This window comes from Gymnoscopelus microlampas (assembly GCF_963454915.1).
Source record: "Gymnoscopelus microlampas genome assembly, chromosome: 5".
NCBI lineage: Eukaryota > Metazoa > Chordata > Actinopteri > Myctophiformes > Myctophidae > Gymnoscopelus > Gymnoscopelus microlampas.
Window position 1 is genome coordinate 10,025,764 of NC_139942.1, and position 21,506 is coordinate 10,047,269.

A 21,506-nucleotide genomic window follows, 5' to 3' on the forward strand; every position below is an offset into this window, starting at 1 on the left:
TGGATCCAATGTAATTATTTAATCACAAGCTCCTGTTAATACTTTTCATTGGTTCAATATTTATAAAACCGACACACACACCCAAAATGTTGTATCGACGCATCGCATTGTAAGTTCATAGATTGGCTATTTTCACTACTTTTTATGTGACACACATTCTTACATTATACATTTACATAAACAAACAAACAAACATGAAAAGTTGAAGATGGAGATAAAAGATTTCTGACCAACAGCAAATATACAGTACATTGGTTTCACATTTAGATATCCTCCTGTTGTGACTGTAGTTGACCAATAAATCACATTTTTAATTTGTTTTTTTATCCTGTCAGGGATCTAAAGGACAGACCGGAGTCCCCTGCAGCCAGCTGTGTGTCCATGCAGAGTGAGCAGTCTATGGACATGCCTATTGTCTTTAAAGATGGACAACACTCAACTGAGGAAAGGTCTGAATCTGAAAGAGAAATTAACTAAACTAATGACTTGTTATTTGTGAAGGTTGGGACTCTTAAAGGTCAAGAAGCTGTACAGTAAAACTGTAAGCTACATGTAATTGATGTATTAGTTTTATACTTTCATACGTACACACAAGGGCACTTGACATCACTGCATCAGGTGAAAAGTGAGACTAAAACTGAGTGATGGCAGCCAGCTCATTTAAATTACAATTATAAATGATAATTATGATAATGACATTATAATAATTTGTCAAATGTTCGTCTTGATAAGGGCCATGGATGTTGGGCAGGCCATAAAAAAAAATATATATATCATTATTTTTGTTTTTAAATGTCTTTTGAGTAAAGGGCTCTTTGAGGCAAAAGGGCAGGTGCTCAAGCACCCTCTGCACGTGCCTGCCAATACTGCAGTGTAAAAATACTCTGTTCCGGTAATCAAAATTAAGTACAAAAGTATTGGCTTCAAAATGTACTCAAAGTACCAAAAGTAAAAGTACTCATTGTGCAGAATGTCCCATTTCACAAGTTCATAAATGATGTATACAAATCTTTTGAAAATAGCAGATCTACAAGCTCACAACCAACTACACGGTCAATGATTTATGTGTTTCATACTTTAGTTTCATCATGTTAATAATATCCATAATGCACATGTAAACAAACCCCACAATGACAGCGTTTTTTGTTTCATATACCTGAAAAGGTTAAGAACCACTGTCCTAAGTCAGGGTTTCCAGAACCACTGTCCTAAGTGAGTGCCATGGCACCCGACGGTGCCATGATGCCAGTCCAGGGATGCCGCGGAAGAATGTCCTAATATTTGGAATTTACCAATATCACAATTATGTGTACAATTATTTTAAATTAATTTAAACATCAAGTACAAACCAGTCATAGTTATAACCAAAACGGATATTCTCTCAAGTCTTTTATTTATCCAGGAAGATATGGTCCCTGGATCATTATGTTGAGAAACAGTGCTGTAGCCTACTAGCAGTGGTGGAAAACGTACTCAAATGTTTTACTTAAGTAAAAGTATCGATACTGCACTACTTAAAGTACCAAAAGTAAAAGTACTAAAATGTTTGAAAATAGCAGCTTGTGAGCTTGTAGATCTGCTATTTTCAAATAGCCTATAGGTATAAAATACGGCTAATGTGGTTAATGTATGTTTTATAATGTAATAATTTATATCTGCAAAGGAACTAGTAACTAAAGTTTTCAAATAATGGTAGTGGAGTAAAAGTACAACATTTGCCTCTGAGATGTAGTGGAGTAGAAGTAAAAGTACTGAATACTGGAAATACTGTTGAAATACAGATGTTGAGAGACAGTGCCGTACTAGACACACTAACACCTCCTGACGTCCCCCGGTCATTGTGTCACATTGGACTGATATCATGCTGATGATTTTAGACTTTGATACAGACCATCATGTCTAAACAGGTCATATAATCATAAAGTTTAACATCATGAAGCATTTTTATTCTTACCATGAGACACAGTACATCTGAAAACTAATTCATGAAATGTGCCAATGGTAGGACTTTTAATTTCACATTCATAATTTTCTATATCATTTATTTTAATTTACAACAATAATACTGTAAAATAATTATAGCAACAAAATATATTTTATAGCAACATCTTTTAAAAATTGACTATGCTGTTTATTAAAAGTATTAAACCCCTTTCACTTTAGAAAAACTAAATTCAATTAGGTATACAATGGTTCTCATGCAGGAAGTGATATACAAACAAATGTCCTCTTATTTTTACAAAGAGAAGTCCAGCACGCTTCGGCCAGTTGAAGGTAGAAGGGCTCGTCGGTGCTCAACAGGGACAACATGAATCAGAGAGAATAATACCCTGGCACTTCAAGAGAGACTGCCCAAATAAAATACTGGAGCACTAGACTGGTCTGCACGTTTTTGCAGGGGTGACTGACGTTTGACTTGCATCCTCTTCAGAGTCAAACAGGACTCAAGCTGTTTGAAAATAATAAATACGTGCAGACCAGAGTGCTCCAGTATTTCATTTCTCTCCTGGAGTGTCTCACGTCCTCTTATTTTTGTTTGTATCCACAATGTGTTCTTGTTTTGTTCGTTGCCATTGATTTCTGGGATTCACCAATGTTTTCCTATTTTTGTTCTTCTCTTAGATAAGATGACATTTTAAGAGTGGTCGAGAGCACTCTTACCAAGATCAGAAATAAATAAAATCTCCCGTCTTCACAGTCAACACATTGCTTGTCCAATGCAAGGAAACATACGTTTTATAGTTGAGGGATATATATAAAAAAAAAAAGCATGAATATCATTTAGAATGACATGTTTTAGAATAATTCTAATACTGGAGTATAGCTATAGAAATGCTAAATAGTCCATTGATCCCAAATGAGTCTCTAAAAACTGTTTAATGATATTCCGTGCGTTCATCCTAAATGTTAATGTTTTACCATTGCTGGGGTTTTCATTTCCCTGTTAATGTCAGTACTGGTGCTCTGGAAAATCAAATCAACTTCAAAATTCAACTTCAGTTTATTGTCTCACATCACAAGTTCAAACCAACCAGGTATACTTTATCGAGAGTTTGAAATCCTTTTATTTAAGATTCCAACAAATAGCAGCTTCTTTTAAAATAAATTATATTCCTTGGATGTCCTGTTAATTAAACTGACTTAATTATATTTGACTGTAAACATCATGAAGCACTTGGTAGCCTACCATGAGACATACTGTAGTACATCTTAAAGCTAAGTTCCTGTCCTCCTAGGAAACGTTGTGGTCCTGACTCTTCCTCTGGCTCTTCGACCCCCGAGGCTCTTTGCTCTGGGGTCAAGCGACGTCGACTGTCACCCAGTGTAGCCGAACTGGCTGTCCCTCCAGCTCCTCCCAGCCACGTCCCAGCTGAGATGACCACTGCTCCTGATCATGTGTCACCACTTCCTACCTTGACAAGGTCAGATGCGACCGACACCTATCAACTCTGTCCCAGGTTGTGCTCGAAAACACTCCATTCTGTAGTGTTTTTTTTTATGTAAAGTGATCATACAACCGAAGGTCACTATCACAAAACCTACATACCAGCATGCATTGCTAAAAAAAACAACCAAAAAACACACAAATATTACACTTTTCGTGACACACTTATTACACTAAACACAAACAAACAAAAAAACTTGAAACGTTGAAATGCGTAGATAAAAGATTTCTGCCCAACAGCAAAAATATACTTGTTTTATATTTAGATATCCACCTGTTGTGACTAGTTGACCAATAAAATCTAAATTTTCATTTACTTTTTTATCCTGTCAGGGATCTAAAGGACAGACCGGAGTCCCCTGCAGCCAGCTGTGTGTCCATGCAGAGTGAGCAGTCTATGGGCATGCCTATTGTCTTTAAAGATGGACAACACTCCACTGAGGAAAGGTCTGAATCTGAAGAAATTGAGAAATTAACTAATGACACGACTATTTGTGAAGGTTGACTCTTAAAGGTCAAGAAGCTTTACAGTAAAACTGTGAACTACATGGTCATTACACTCAATGATTTATTTGTTTTATACTTCAGTTTCATCATGTTAATATCCATAATGCACACATACACAAACCCCACAATGACAGAGTTTTTGTTTCGTATCCCTGCATCTCTATAATGCATGTCAGAGAGGTCTTCTAAGTCAGTGATTCTCAACATGTGGGACGGGACCCCCAGGGGGTCCCCAAGGGATTTTGGGGGGTCCCCAGATGATTAGCTTAATGTGCAACATTGCTTTCTCACTCAACAGTAAACAAACCAACATACAGTGTAGTATGTATAAGTGTATATACATGGTATCTAGCTGCACATTTCTAAAGTGACAATTTAAGGACGCCAAAATAAAAAATATAAAAACCGTACACCGTTTTTGCGTTAAAGGAAATCAACAAACTACAGTATACTATAAAACATTTTCAAACATTGGTCAAAATATCAATTTTCATAACGAAAAAACATCACATGGATGCACCTGGGACGTATCATCAGTGTTGTAGCCTGGGGTCATAGGATGTTTCGGGTCTCGCAACAACATACACCCTCGCCCAGGTGACCCAGCCAGGGTTGATCAAGCCCCGACTTACGTCCCAGGTCAGTCCTAAATAGGGAAAGACAGGGCCACTCAATACGCTTGTCCGAAACTACTCTGCCAGGAATGGGGGAGAGGAATTGCTGGTACGTGGACACAATTATGTATCTGTGGAACTGAGTTAAACTAAATGTAATGCCTCAACTCCTACAATTCCAAGTGCTTGTCAGGGTGGGGGTCCACATGCAGTTGACATATTTTTTTTGGGGGGGGGGGGTTGCGGCCTGAAAAGGTTGAGACCAATGTCCTAAGTCAGGGTTTCTCAAGGTGAGTGCCGTGGCACCATACGGTGTCATGATGCCATGAACGTGTTTTATTCAGCAATTAAAAGAAAGCAGGCAATGTGTGCAACATTATGCATGCGTCACGCTGTTGACGTAGCCTTGAGAATATCAATGATTCATTCAGAATCAGAAGTGCTTCCTTCTAGCTTTTTGCAATGAGAACTCCGCAATTATGTCACTGAATTCAAGTTCTCTTTACACTTTCTGAAGACATGCTAGTCAGATTACTCAGTCACTGTTGAACCGTGGTTGATCTCAATCCGTTTTTTATTAATGACAATTTAGAGAATGAACACTCCCCAGACACGTCGGTCACTGGCAAAGTTAGAAATAATCTCAAGGCAATGTCAACATTGAGAAAAGCCATGCAGGCTCCTGGTGAATCATGACTACAAAACATTTGATAATGTGAAAAAAACAACAACTTTATTTTGTGGTTTTCAAATGTTTTTTTTTCACAGAATCAAACGTTTTATGGTCATGATTCACCAGGAACCTGGATGGCTTGGTTCCAGGTTTAAAATAATTCATATAAATATTTTCGTAAATCTCTATGGGAAAAATGTATGGGGTTTTGTGGCACCACAAAATGACTGCTACTGCTATGCCCTACAGGTATCCTTTAGCCTTAGATACACACAAACTTTCTGTGTAGGAGTGTCTTTATTTATAGAAATTTATTAAACAGCCAATAAAGCAATGTCAATAGACTTTAGTTCTCCTTTCTAGTTCACTGGTCAATTGTACATGAACATCCCTTCTGTAATTGTAGGGGTTGAAGGTATACAGTTAGTTAAAATTGAAATGACAAAACCTCAATAACATTGCTCTGGTTTAGCATTGCCTGGGTTTAGTGTTAACCACTTTCAGTGTGGCGTCCCTATTTTGGTCATCTCATTATAGGCGAACATTTTCAAAAATACAACTTAGTTCTAATAAAGCAGTGCTTAATTGAATTGTATGAGCCTATTGTACCTAGATGTATGTCATGGACATGTATAATACATGGTCATACATGTAACATACAGTACAGTTGGATTTTAAAACTATTTTGTTACATAATAAGCATCTACATGTAGCTATTATACTTGTATGTCAAATATGGTCTGAAGAATCAATAGAGAATTCTGGAAATTTGAATCTGGAATCTGAATTTTGAAATGGAAAATGTGTAGAAACCCTGATTATAAGTGTCACTGACAGCCGAGATTTCTGACTAATAACATTAATAGTTGATGGGTGTGGGACACTTTTTTAAACATTGAAATAAATATATAAGGCTTTCTGTAAGGTATTAACACATTCATTGCCAGGTACTAATTAATTAATTCATCCGCCACTGCCAGCGGTTTTACCTTATTTTGAATCCTTTTGACGATCCACAACCCACACTATGCAAAACACACAGAGACTTGTGTGTTCACCGCAGACCCGCTGACAGACATTACAGACATTCACATATTTTCAGTTTTCGGACACTGTTGGTCCGACCAACTTGCCACTTGCACGATACACACCGGATCAAATGGGACACACACGAGGTATGCCTGGGACACACAGACAGACTGACCTTTGGGGTGACACCCCGAGTGGAAGTAGGGCAGCCCCCCCTTCTTCAGGGGACCCCAACAGGTGACACCAACAGCACATTATGGCAGGGCTATTTGTGATGCTGAGGGAACATACAGTAGGGCTGAGGGAATATAGGGTTGAGGGAACATAGGGCTGAGGGAACACAGGGTTGAGGGAAATAAGCCTGAGGGAACATAGGGTCTAAATTGATATGGGGGAACATAGGGCTGAGGGAATATAGGGCTGAGGGAACATAGGGCCTAATTTGGATGTTTTCTTTTTGTTAGAGATTGAGGGAACATAGGGTTGAGGGAACATAGGGCTGAGGGAACATAGGCATGACCCCATCTTGACCACATAATGCATTTATACTTTGGCCATTCAAAAATAGCAGATCTACAAGCTCACAGCGCGTCACTTTGTGCCGTGCTGCGAGCTTGTAGATCTACAATTTATGAAAATACTTGAAAAATATCTACATTTTTAATCATTTTGAATTTGTAACCCCAAATCTCCAAATCTTCTCTTTTGGGGGTCCCTGGCACAAAATAATTCAATTTGGGGGTCCGCGGCACGACAAATGAGAACCACTGCTATACATGACGTCACTGTTGGGTGGAAACCTTGTGTCCAATTCCATAGGAATATGGAAAAAATAACCTGTATTCCAATGGATCCGATGTATATTATTTAGTCACAAGCTCTTGTTAACACTTTTCATTGGTTCAATATTTTTAAAACCCAGACACACACACCCAAAGCGTTGCATCGAACACATTGTGAGCTTGTAGATTGGCTATTTTCACTGCTTTATGTGACACACTTACACTTTACATTTACGCAAACAAACAAATAAACAAAACATGAAAAGTTGAAATGTGGAAATATAAGATTTCTGCCCGGCAGCAAAGATATACTGGTTTCATATTTAGAAATCTACCAGTTGTAACTAGTTGACCAATAAATCACATTTTTCATTTGTGTTTTATCCTGTCAGGGATCTAAAGGACAGACCAGAGTCCCCTGCAGCCAGCTATGTGTCCATGCAGAGTGAGCAGTCTATGGGCATGCCTATTGTCTTTAAAGATGGACAACACTCCACTGAGGAAAGGTCTGAATCTGAAAGAGAAATGAACCTAAACTAATGACTTGTTATCTGTGAAGGTTGACTCTTAAAGGTCAAGAAGCTGTACAGTAAAACTGTAAACTACATGGTCATTACACCCATAATGCACACGTAGAGTACACACAAACCCACAATGACCTTTTTTTTTTTCATATACAGTAACTGCACCTCTATAAGTGTCATGAGAGGTCTTCTAAATTGAGAGCAGGGGCACTAGGATCAGAGCCAATGAGAATCTCACATGCACTGCCTTGCATAAGTGTTCAACCCTCCTGATAAGGACAATTCTTACATGAATAATTTCCCATAATATTTATTTTAATTTACAACGCTAACTAATGGGGGTAAAGATTTATTAGTAACATGAGTCTTACACCACAAAATATGTTTTAAGGTAATTGAATATGCTGTTTTGCAAAGTATTAAACCCCTTTCACTTTAGAAAATCAATCATCAATTCAATTAGGTACGCAATGGGTCTCATGCAGGAAGTGATATAAAACATGTCCTCTTATTCTTGTTCATATCGACAATTTGTTCTTGTTTTGTTAGTTCCCATTGATTCCTGGGATGTTTTCTTATTTTTGTTCTTCTCTTAGATAAGAGTACATTTTACGATCACTCTTACAAGATCAGAAAATAGTAAATTCTCTCTTTCACAGTCTACAAATTGTTTGGCTATCATGAATATAATATAATCAAATTTAGATTATTACATGTTTTAGAATAATTCTAATGACTGGATTCTAAACATATATTGGTTAAAGAAATGCTATTGGTCCATTGATCCCAAATGAGACTCTAAAAACTGTTTAATGATATTGCGTGCGTTCAGTTTCTCTTTTTTTTTCAGTTACTGTGTCCCTCTAACACAGCATATACAGCATCATAAATGTTAATGTTTTACCATTGCAGGGGTTTTCATTACCATGTAATGTCAATGGTGATTGGCAAGGTGACGAGGTAATGAACGAACAGGTCACGACACAGGAAATAAAAGTATAAAGTTAAACAGAGCAACATAAAGAGCAATAAAATATTAAACCTTCTCTGGCAAAACAAGAAAATAAGAATAAAACTAGAGAAAGTGCTCCTCGGAGCACAGGTCTCCGCCAGGTCAGGTACGATATTGTGGCCTCCTGGTGGCGCTATAATAGGCCAATGTGAAAAGGGTGCCATTTATTCTTCAATCGGACACTGCATTCATGATTTGAGGCATTTTGTTCCAAAAATGTGTTTTGCTAAATTAGACCTGCTGGTGGCGCTATAACAGGCCAATGTGAAAAAGGGTGGCATTTCTTCCTCGCCCTAGTGGGAATGTGCGTGTGAAATTTCACGGAAATCGCAAGCTGCGTTCATGATTTGAGGCATTTTGTTCAAAACGGACCAATCCTGCAAACTTTGGAATCAAACCTTAGCCAATGAGGATGGAATATGGGAAATCGGACAGATCAGTGTTGATCACATGACTATAGAGATACTGTGTACCGATTTGCATGACGTTTGGATAAAATCTGTAGAAGTAATGTAAAAAAATGGGTTTTGCACAAATCGGCCTCCAGGTGGCGCTATAACAGGCCCATGTGAAAAATTTGAGGCAGAGGTTCTGAATTGGCATCCAGGGAGTGTGTGTGCACAGTTTCGCAGCGACCGGGCCAACGGTGCCAGAGATTAGCTGGTAACACACGGACACACGGACACACGGACACACGGACACACGGACGGAGGGTAAAACATACTCTCTTGCCATGCCTTTCGGCCTGGCGGAGACAACAATGTGCTTATATGCAACAAATGTGGGTTTAACAGATTTTGAAACAGTTATCTGACACTGTGTTTTAGGCTAAAGGGGATATCGAGTGTTATCGACTGTTGAAGAGAATATACTCTGCTTTATGTCATATAAAATATTTAAAAGATATAGAATATTGTCCAGGAAACTATTGCTGTAATAGTAACATAAGCAAATGTTTATATAACAAACAACAGATACCTAACCCTAAGATAAAAATAAGCGAGATAAATTTAAGTGAGAGCTGGTGAGTTATAAAAAAAAAAGGAATAATGTGGATCATGTCAGGATCCATATAGAAACTAGAAAAAGTGCTCCTCGGAGCACAGGTCTCCGCCAGGTCAGGTACGTTATTCTGGCCTCCTGGTGGCGCTATAATAGGCCAATGTGAAAAGGGTGCCATTTATTCTTAGGTCTTTCACGGCAATCACACACTGCATTCATGATTTGAGGCATTTTGTTCCAAATATGTGTTTTGCTAAATTAGACCTGCTGGTGGCGCTATAACAGGCCAATGTGAAAAGGGTGGCATTTCTTCCTCGGCCTAGTGGGAATGTGCGTGTGAAATTTCACGGAAATTGCAAGCTGCGTGGATAGTTTGAGGCTTTTTGTTCAAAAAGGAGCAATCCTACAAACTTTGGAAGCCAACCATAGGCAATGAGGAAGGAATATGGGAAATCGGACAGATCCGTGTTGATCACATGACTATAGAGATACTGTGTACCGATTTGCATGACGTTTGGATAAAATCTGTAGGAGTAATGTAAAAAAAAATGTTTTGCACAAATCGGCCTCCTGGTGGCGCTATAACAGGCCCATGTGAAAACATTGGGGCAGAGGTTCTGAATTGGCATCCAGGGAGTGTGTGTGTGCACAGTTTCGGAGCGAACGGGCCAACGGTGCCGGAGATTAGCTGGTAACACACAGACAGGAGGGACACACACACACACGGACGGACACACACACGGACGGACGGACGGAGGGTAAAACATACTCTCTCGCCATGCCTTCGGCCTGGCGGAGACAATGATGTGGCTGCAATGTGGATCTCAGACATCATATGACCAGCCTGTGACATCAGTCATCTATGACATCAGTTGTCTATAATGTTGACTCCAAATTTGGGCCAGATTTGTGATCACTGCCCCTTTGACTGCCATTACAAAATGAATTAAAGTTAATATTTCAAAACATACATGATGTGGAACAAATATAGTTCTGTGGCCTACTGGCAGCGTGGACATATGATCGCTGCAGCAGTTTGCAAGATTAGCTCTGGACAAAAACATGCACGCACGCACGCACGCACGCACACTGGGCAAAGGTTAGAGGTTACGAGATGTACGGTATGATTGGCCTATTGAGTTTTCTTCTCTCAAAACATCATATCCAACAATCAAAGAAGCATTGTGTTCACTTTGTGCTTTTATCCATTGTGTGTGTGTGTGTGTGTGTGTGTGTGTGTGTGTGTGTGTGTGTGTGTTTCCTCCACAGAGACCAGCAGGAGGGGTCCCAGGATCAGGATGACAGTGGTCAATCTGCTCAGGAACATCAGCTAGACCTGGCCTCTGTATTTAAGGTACAACTAGCTCCTCGGAGCACAGGTCTCCGCCAGGTCAGGTACGTTATTCTGGCCTCCTGGTGGCGCTATAATAGGCCAATGTGAAAAGGGTGCCATTTATTCTTAGGTCTTTCACGGCAATCAGACACAGCATTCATGATTTGAGGCATTTTGTTCCAAAAATGTGTTTTGCTAAATTAGACCTGCTGGTGGCGCTATAACAGGCCAATGTGAAAAGGGTGGCATTTCTTCCTCGGCCTAGTGGGAATGTGCGTGTGAAATTTCACGGAAATCGCAAGCTGCGTTCATGGTTTGAGACAGTTTGTTCAAAACGTACCAATCCTGCAAATTTTGGATGGCAACCTTAACCAATGAGGATGGAATATGGGAAATCGGACAGATCAGGGTTGATCACATGACTATAGAGATATTGTGTACCGATTTGCATGACGTTTGGTTAAAAACTGTAGGAGTAATGTGAAAAAATGGGTTTTGCACAAATCGGCCTCCTGGTGGCGCTATAACAGGCCCATGTGAAAAAATTGAGGCAGAGGTTCTGAATTGGCATCCAGGGAGTGTGTGTGCACAGTTTCGCAGCGACCGGGCCAACGGTGCTGGAGATTTGGTGGTAACACACGGACAGGACGGACGGACGGACGGACGGACACACGGACACACGAACGGACGGAGGGTAAAACATACTCTCTCGCCATGCCTTCGGCCTGGCGGAGACAACAACACCAATGAACAATGACACCTATAGGGCCTTGTTTTGAGGCAGGGGGATTAGAGGCGGGCAGCAGTCAGGGGTGAATTAAAGTGACTAGAAGTTCGGCCGGCTGCGCCGGCCTCACATCTAGCGCCCACGCCCACGTAGCGTCCACGCCCACGTAGCGCCCACGCCCACGTAGAGACCACTTGGCAGCGCCGATCACTGGCGTAGCGTCATGAGGGCTAGTGGGGCCATGGCCCGGTCAGTGAAGATTTGCCAGGAAAATGAATTCTGCTCCGACAACAATAGACACAGCCGCCGGCCGCCAGTGACGTTACTGAAGTGATACATTGGCTGGCCCATTCACACCTTTTACAAAGCTAAAGCTGCCTACTCCTGCCTATCAATGGTCCAAGTGTGACCTGTAAAGTAGCCTATCGTAGTCTGTAGGAGACATAAGCATGTCCTAAGAGGAGTCCAAAAGAGAATGGATCCTGGGAGTCATGAATTAAATTACAGAGGTGAGTAAATAACTACATGTGCTCAAGTACTGCACTTTACTGGATATCTATCTATCTATCTATCTATCTATCTATCTATCTATCTATCTATCTATCTATCTATCTATCTATCTATCTATCTATCTATCTATCTGTCTATCTCTCTATCTCTATCTCTATCTCTATCTATCTCTCTCTCTATATATATATACATATCTAAATGGCGAAATGGCTGGGGGGAAATGGGCAATATATTGTTATTTAATATTGTTATTTTATTATGAGTATTAATAAGTTATGATGATTAATTATATCATATGATTATAATATTTGATTAAGATATATGATCTTATAATAATCATGGGGCATGTATATCATTATCTAATAATCAAATAATAATACAATGAGTCATCATACATCTTTTCGGTGGCGGGTGTTATACGGAAATGTGTGACCCTGTACAATCTGGTCAAAATGGCGGCCGTTTGTGTGTTGTTGCGCGCGTACACACACACACACACACACACACACACACACACACACACACACAAGGAATGTGTGTGGAGATGGCGGCTGTTTTTGTGTGTTTGCACAACAGTGCATGTGGACACACGAATGGTGAGTTGGATGCGTCTTTTAATAATCAGAAGACGCACAGTACTGCACACACACACACACACACACACACACACACGCGCGTTGAAGTAATTTCCGTGTGCGCGCGCACACACACACACACACACCTACAAACGGAGACGGCGTGTATTGAAATGGGGGCAGAGGTTCTGAATTGGCATCCAGGGAGTGTGTGCACAGTTTCGCTGCGAGCAAGCCAACGATGCGGGAGATTAGCTATCCACAGACGGACGGACAGGGGGTAAAACATACTCTGGCGCCATGGCTTTCGGCCTGGCGGAGACAATGAAAAAGCTAAAGTAAAGGAAAAGACCATTACTGCAACAAAAGTAGTCAACAAACTATACTATAAAACATTGGGCACATTGTCAAATAATATAAGAGGCAAACATGTTGAAAATAGCCGATCTGCAAGCTCACAACGCCTCTCAACGTGAGGGTTGTGAGCTTGTAGATCTGCTATTTTCACAATATTGACTTGTGGAACGGAGTCAAACAAAATGGGGGGGTCCCCAGTTCAAATATGATGTAGGGGGGGGGGGGGGGGGGCGGGGGATAGCCACTGCCCTAATCGGACCGAAATTATCTGAAATTACAACATAATGCAGCCTAAACGTGCGTTGCACGGGGCGGTCCTGCCATTACGTTACATACCACAACATACATCATCTACAATGGACTAACGGAGCAGCAATAATAACATTCACCACACGAATATTGTTGACAAAGTGATTGCACAGCCGCTGCAGGTATGACAACCACGTTAGCGTTAGCTACATGGCAACTATCACAGCGCCCTGTCCGTCGTCGCTGCGACTGACTGATGGCTACAGCCATAGATATATGTAAACACTACAGCAAGCTCTCTGCGATGCCATTGTCTGGAAACTGCTCTTAGCGTGACAGGACCAATGAGAGTGAGCGCTTTCGTTGTTGCTAAGATACGGTGCATGGCACACGGCGTCTCTACCCCATAGCTTGTAGATCTCTCACACATGATTGGCGTAGGCTGCGTTGCCAGGTCTGACTTTGTGTCTAAGCAATGGTCGGCTTATTTTTGCGCGCCTTTGGGCTCGTTCGCATAGTGCGCACGGCAGCGCTTGTTTAGCGTACGTCAGCGCGACGTGGCAACGGACGTGGCAACGTGAAAGGGTGGTCACTTGTGGATTTGCAAGGCAACAACACGTAGACGCGCAAGGCGTTGTTAGCTTGTAGATCTGTTGTGTCGTTCTTTGTGCTGTGTGGGGGAGGTGCGCTGTTGGGGCTCGGCAACGAAGGTGCATGATGATTGGCTGGTGAAAAGAAACACCCGGACGTGAATTTTGAGTTGGCGAAGTGATTTGCATAAGTATTGGAGCATAATGCGTTTGATATTAATTGTACATCCTGCAAGTACAGTGATGGGATGCGAAGCAGCTGGTTTGACAGGCAGAATATTGAGGAATTTTGGGGGAAAATGTGGAGTTAGTTGGGCCATGTGTCTGCTTGGCCATTGAGCCCATACACTCGTGTACACTCCATGACTGTGGCCGTCAATTATGGTAGCAAGATGTGCTTTTCCCTGTCTGCATGTGTTTGATACAGTATGTTGAGGACTTGCCGTGTGTTGATGTGGATGGTGATTTGCAGTATAGTGTTGTGTTGTTTGCAAATCAGCAGAACACTGACATTTTGGGGTAAATGAGGGAGATGATTTTCATGATTTGCACCGTGTGTTACCTCTTTCTTTGCCAGAGGTGCTTTCAGATAGATCTCCAAAACGACACAGACCTGATTCATATGTTATGCTTGTCTGTTCACTTTTTATTTACTTTAATCTCACCAGCTAGAAAACAGCTTTTAACATTATTTTCCCCAAAAATGTGGTGCAAAGAGAATATTGAAGGCATGATATATTGGTAACATATTAGTTTCTCATTCATAAAGTACTTTCTAATTGGTCAATTTGACAGATTATATGACAGATTATGAAACACACTGCCAGGTTCTGTTTGGCTCATTGTGTACATCACTGAACCGTTTCAGCTGCTGTTTTAAAACAGGGAGAAACATGAAGCTACTGTTTATGTCCAGGTTGAACCCAAAGCAGACCGTGAGCATAATGTCCACCTAAAGACCACGTAGCAGTTATTTTCTCATAGGACCATGCAGTGCCAGACGTAATAAATGTGATTTCCTACCAATATAATCTGCTCTTGGCTTTTGTATTTAAGTGCTGTCTAATCCAACCCACATCACTTTGCCATGTACTCTGCCCTTCTCCCATATACCAAACGTCTGCTGCCAAGCCCCACGCACCAAGCCACTGCATGCCACCAATTTTCTCAAAGCAGGGCCCTTAATCTATAATCAGTACTCTTGAAACCAGTGAACTTTCAATCCCTTCAAGATTGTTGAATTTTTTTCTCTTTATATTATTTTGTGTTTCAGCCACTTGAAGAGAATCTTGTCACATGTTTGAAGGAAGAGCTGACAAGGTTGCAGAAGATTCTGACAGCAGATAACCCAGAATGCATAGAGAGTCGGGAGGAGGAGGTGGTGGATGGTGAGGAGCAGGGAAGGAGCTTCAGAGAAGGAGTTCTGAAGAAGACTCTATACCTCCTGAGGAGCACGAAGCAGGAGAACCTGGCTGACACCCTGGAGAGCAGTAAGAAAGGCTTTATGATGATGGCAAAATCACACACACGCACGCACGCACGCACGCACGCACGCACGCACACACACTTTATTTATGTCCACATAAGGGATACAATTCAAGGAAATGTATATTTACAAGGCGCTGTAATAAAAGGACGGTCAGTAAATGTTGGACACATACACAAACACCCCTCAAGTAGCAGCGTCTTTTTCTCTTCGGAGGCTACTAACAAGAGATTGCACTCAAAATTGCAAGCTGTTTAGCTGCTTTTTTGCATCCCAAGTTGTTGTAAGCCTCTTACGGCCAACCTACATGTGCTAGGTTGCCAAAGACAAACACAAGTAGATTGCACCTACTGTATAACCTAGCTCTGACTATGATGGTATAAAGGAGTGTCTGGTATTTAATTACTTTAGTCATAAAGGCTTGCTCTAAGCTAGAGTCGAAGGTGCAGGCCACTTCAAGGATACAAGCGAAGCGCACGCGTGCACGGCACGCTACAAGCGAAGCGCACGCGTGCACGCACGCACGCAAGCATGCACGCACGCACACGCACACACACACACACACACACACACACACACACACACACACACACACACACACACACACACACTCATCAAATAACGATTCAAAAAGATATTCCATTGATCCACTCATTAAAATGGATCAGCTTTCCTGGGAAGGATGCAGGGCTGATTATGATCGTAATTAATAGCAATTGTTATATAAAGAATGTAAACCAGACATATGCATCCTGTATCTTTAGCTCTGGTATCGACAGATGACTATAAGGATGGCCGCCCGTCCAACACTTAGATTGTATCTCAAAAAACAACTCACTGGATGTCCATGGAATTTTCTGTGCACCTTCATGAACACCTTCATGAGGATGGCTACTACTGATTTTGGTGAACCAATAGCCTTTCCTCTATGTCACCATTAGGCCAACATTTCCACATGCACACATTTACTCCTACACACGATATCTCTACGACTACAGGCTGGACCTTCATGCTCATGATGGCCCTTACTGATTTTGTTGACCCAATGGCCTTTCCTGTAGTGTCACTATTACACTAAAATGTCCCATCGCACACACAATATCTCACAATCTATTGGATAATGACATTCAATGCACTCAGCAAAGATAAACCCTACTATATTTGGTATAGTGCCACCCTTACGCAAAACGTTCCACTTGCATTCAAGTTACAGTATCTCATAATCTGAAATTCCAGGATAAACGCTCTGAATTTTGGTGACCCCATGGCTTTTCCTCTAGTAAAAAAAAACACACATCTTCAATGACCATCTAGTAGCTGTGTTCAGTCATATTTACCATAACATAAATGTATTGATGTCCTCTGCTCTTTTGTCATGTAGAGATTCTTGCTGCTTTTGGTCAACGACAGCTGAAGTCTAAACTGAAGAAGTGGATCGCTGAAGAAGGAAATCCAAAACTTCGGAATCAGATCTTCACAGAGCTCTACATCACGGAGGGGGGGATTGGAGAGGTCAATAAAGAACATGAGGTCAGACAGATTGAAACAGCGTCCAGGAAACCAGTGACACCAGAAACACCAATCAATTTTGAAGAAATATTTAAACCTTTACCTGGAGAAGATAAACCAATCAGAACAGTGATGACGAAGGGAGTGGCTGGCATCGGTAAAACAGTCGCAACACAGATGTACACGCTGGACTGGGCAGAAGACAGATGCAACCAGAATATCCACTTCATGTTTCCATTCACTTTCCGAGAGCTGAATTTGGTGAAAGAGAAGAATTTCAGCTTGGTGGAACTTCTCCATCACTTTTTTGGTGTAGTCAAAGAAGCGGAAATATGTAGCTTAAAAATGTTCCAAGTTGTGTTCATCTTTGATGGATTAGATGAGTGTCGGTTATCTTTAGACTTCCGTAACAATGACACCTGGACGGATGTCACAAAGCCAACCTCAGTGGATGTTCTACTGACAAACCTCATCGTGGGAAACCTGCTTCCATCTGCTCGCATCTGGATAACCACACGACCTGCAGCAGCCAATCAGATTCCTTCTAAGTGTGTTGACAGGGTGACAGAGGTGAGAGGGTTCACTGACCCCCAGAAGGAGGAGTACTTCATCAAGAGATTCAGTGATGAGAACCAGGCCAGAACTATCACCTCACACTTGAAGACATCACAAAGCCTCCACATCATGTGCCACATCCCAGTGTTCTGTTTGATCACTGCTACCGTTCTGGAGGACATGTTGAGAACAGAGGAGAAAGGAGCGCTGCCAAAGGCCCTGACTGAGATGTACATACACTTTATGGTGTTTGAGTTCAGGCAGATGTATGTCAAGTATCCCTACAGCGTTCAGACACATTCTGACAAGAATCAAGAGAATGTTCAGGTCATTCTGTCTCTGGGAAAACTGGCTTTTGAACAATTGGAGAAAGGCAACCTCTTCTATGAAGAAGACCTGACAGAGTGTGGGATTGATATCAAAGATGCCTCCGTCTACTCAGGAGTGTTCACACAGATGTTTAAAGAGGTGCGTGGGTTATACAAGGACAAGGTGTTCAGCTTTGTCCATCTGAGCATTCAAGAGTTTCTGGCTGCTCTTCATGTCTTTCTCACATTCGTCAACACTGGTGTCAACCTACTGTCAGAAAGACAAATAACCAAGATGCATCACCTCTACCAGTGTGCTGTAGACAAGGCCTTAAAGAGTCCAAACGGACACCTGGACTTGTTCCTCCGGTTCTTGCTTGGCCTCTCATTAGAGACCAATCAGACTCTCCTACAAAGACTATTGAACCAGACAAATAGCACCCACAACAATCTGAAAACAGTTGGATACATCAAGGAGAAGATCAAGGAGAACCCCTCTCCAGAGAGAAGCATCAATCTGTTCCACTGTCTGAATGAGCTGAATGACCATTCTCTAGAGGAGGAAATCCAACAGTACCTGAGTTCAGGAAGTCTCTCCACAGACAATCTCTCTCGTGCTCAGTGGTCAGCTTTGGTCTTCATGTTGCTGTCATCAGAAATGAAAGATGTGTTTGACCTGAAGAAATACTCTGCTTCAGAGAAAGCTCTTCTGGGGCTGCTGCCAGTGGTCAAAGCCTCCAAAAGAGTTCTGTAGGTGCAACTGGATACACAGTAATTAATAATACACTTTATTATGTGGTCTTTTGTTTACAGAAAATACAATAAAAAATGTTTTACCACTAATGCGTCTTCAGGTTGAGTGGGTGTAACCTCTCAGAGAAATGCTGTGAGGAGTTGTCATCAGTTCTCTGCTCCAACTCCAGTTTGATAGAACTGGACCTCAGTAATAATGACATACGCGATTCAGGCGTGAAGAGGCTATTTGATGGACTGGCGAGTCCACACTGTAGACTAAAGACGCTCAGGTCAGTATTCCCGAACCTGTGTTCAACAGGTGACAATTTACTTATTTCTTTGGAGGTCAAAGTCACATAGTGAAAACTAGATACATTTAATATATGTGTATATACGGCATGTGAATATTTAGTACACACAAACACATGTATGTATGTGTGTGTGTGTGTGTGTGTGTGTGTGTGTGTGTGTGTGTGTGTGTGTGTGTGTGTGTGCGTGCGTGCGTGCGTGCGTGCGTGCGTGTGTGTGTGTGTGTGTGTGTGTGTGTGTGTGTGTGTATGTAATGTATGTATGTATGTATGTATGTATGTATGTATGTATGTATGTATGTATGTATGTTGTATGATGTATGATGTATGTATGTATGTATGTATGTATGTATGCAATGTTTAAATTATATTTATTTTACAGAAAATACACATTTTATTCATTTTATTACTAATGCTTCTTCAGGTTGAGTCGTTGTAACCTCTCAGAGGAATGCTGTAAGGAGTTATCATCAGTTCTCAGCTCCAACTCTAGTTTGAGAGAACTAGACCTCAGCAATAATGACATACAGGATGCAGGTGTGCGTCATCTCTCTGTTGGAGTGGCGAGTCCACACGGTAGACTGGAGATACTCAGGTCAGTATTCCCGAACCTGCTAAACAGATGTGCATTAGATTGATGTGAAGTCTACCTTTATAACTGGCCTATGTTTTACATTACTTTGTTTTTGGAACAAAAGCATACAATAACAGTTGTAAGGTTTGTAAACAATATAATAATAATACAGTAGGGAACTATTCACTATTTATTTAGACTAATGTTAACTGTGTGTGTGTGTGTGTGTGTGTGTGTGTGTGTGTGTGTGTGTGTGTGTGTGTGTGTGTGTGTGTGTGTGTGTGTAGGTTGTCAGGCTGTCTGGTCACAGAGGAAGGCTGTTCTTCTCTGGTCGCCAACCCCTCCCAGTTGACAGAGCTAGACCTGAGCTACAACAACCTAGGAGGCTTGCGCTCTGCCCCACACTCGAGACTGGAAACTCTTCGGTATGAGAGAACACTTGAATGAGCGAATGGTTGCTCATTGAAAAGCATTTGCACACTGTTGTGTATACTGTTGAGAGAACCTTTTTACAAAAAAGAGACAAGCCAACAGTTGACACTTGGGTGTTACAATCACTGAGCCTCAGTCAGAACAGTGAAATGAAAAAAGAAACGAGCTTAAATGAGGTGGCCAGTTGTCCAAACTAATCTACTAAGTTTAGTAGAGTAGGGAACAATTTTCTGAACCATACTGTGTTGCTTTAATGTATTGTTTAATTTTGTAAAATCATTATCAGTCATTGTTTCTATGATCAAAGAGAATAACCAGACCTGATTTATTTCTCTCCCTCCCCCAGTGTTGACAATGGCGGAGTGTGCAGGCTGAAACCAGGTTTGAGGAAGTGTAAGTGTGTATTCTGTTTTATTCATAAACTTGAAGCAGCACACATCAAATGAACAGCTCAGGTACACAGCAGCATGCAACATTCACTCATTCACAGCCTACTATCCTAATGAAGATGATAATAACCATAATTTGTAGGCTAGCTTTTTATTAACAAAAACATACACTGTGGCGTGTATATGATTCTAGAACTATACCCTAACATTGCACTGACTGGTAGCAACTATTTCATTGTATGGCATCAAGAAAGAAAGAAATCATATTTGATTGTTAACTGGTGCTATTACTGTATCTTGTTCTCCCCAACAGATGCCTGTGGTCTCACACTGGACGCAAACACAGCATACAAAAATCTTGGTCTTTCTGAAAACAACAGAAAGGTGACAGTGCTGAGAGGGAATCAGATGTATCCTGATAACCCAGACAGATATGACTTCTGGTCACAGGTTCTGTGTATAGAGGGTAAGAATGGACGTTGTTACTGGGAGGTAGAGTGGAGTAGTTGGGTTTCTATAGCAGTGACGTACAAAGGAAACGAAATGAGGGGAAAGGATGACTGTAGGCTTGGACACAATGACAAGTCATGGAGTCTGGAATGTGATGGTGACTATAAGGACTGTTACACTCCCCGGCACAATGGGAAAGGGACTGCAATCCCTGCCTGTTCCTCCTCAGGCTCCAACAGGGTAGGAGTGTATCTGGACTCTCCCGCTGGCACTCTGTCCTTCTACAGAGTGTCACCTGACACACTGACACACCTGTACACTTTCCAGTCCACATTCACTGAACCCCTCTATCCTGGGTTCTGGTTGAGGACACCAAACTCCTCAGTGACTCTGTGTCAGATAGATTAAGTAAAGAAGCATCTTGTGTCCTGGTGGAACACTCACGTCTTCACAAAGACATCTACTGAAATGATACAGAGTGAACACACGCACGTCTGTGTGCCCACACGCGAACAATTGTTTGTCTTCTCTGGCATTTCTTAATTTAATTTTATGCATTTTATTTTATTTTAAATTGTCCGTTTGACTAAATTGACAAAATGCGCCTTCATCACATGAGTCTATGATGCATAGGTACTAGTGACCCCTATTCAACTTTGTTTGGTCTCTATTATAGGTAGTTCAGGCCCTCCCACTCCAAGCCCACAATGCTTGTAGTATTTCTGTATATTCATATATATATATTGATATGTGTGTATGCTAATATGCTGCTTGGAGCCAGTAGAATTTGTATGTAGCAATCAGCAGGAAGCATCAGCTTTCATAATTCTG

The 21,506-nt window shown here is 41.4% G+C and overlaps 1 protein-coding gene across 1 annotated transcript; it reads left to right on the forward strand.

The window, feature by feature from the left end:
• Positions 1-1,990: 1,990 nt before the first annotated feature.
• On the forward strand, positions 1,991-21,083 carry LOC311045915 (protein NLRC3-like; the record flags this gene model as incomplete). Its single annotated transcript, XM_084057987.1, has 11 exons — positions 1,991-2,001; positions 3,237-3,422; positions 3,779-3,892; positions 7,443-7,556; positions 14,798-14,864; positions 15,203-15,419; positions 16,797-18,537; positions 18,642-18,812; positions 19,255-19,425; positions 20,183-20,229; positions 20,539-21,083. The coding sequence occupies 11 exons, from the start codon at positions 1,991-1,993 to the stop codon at positions 21,081-21,083; spliced, it is 3,384 nt and encodes a 1,127-aa protein (XP_083914113.1).
• Positions 21,084-21,506: the final 423 nt, after the last annotated feature.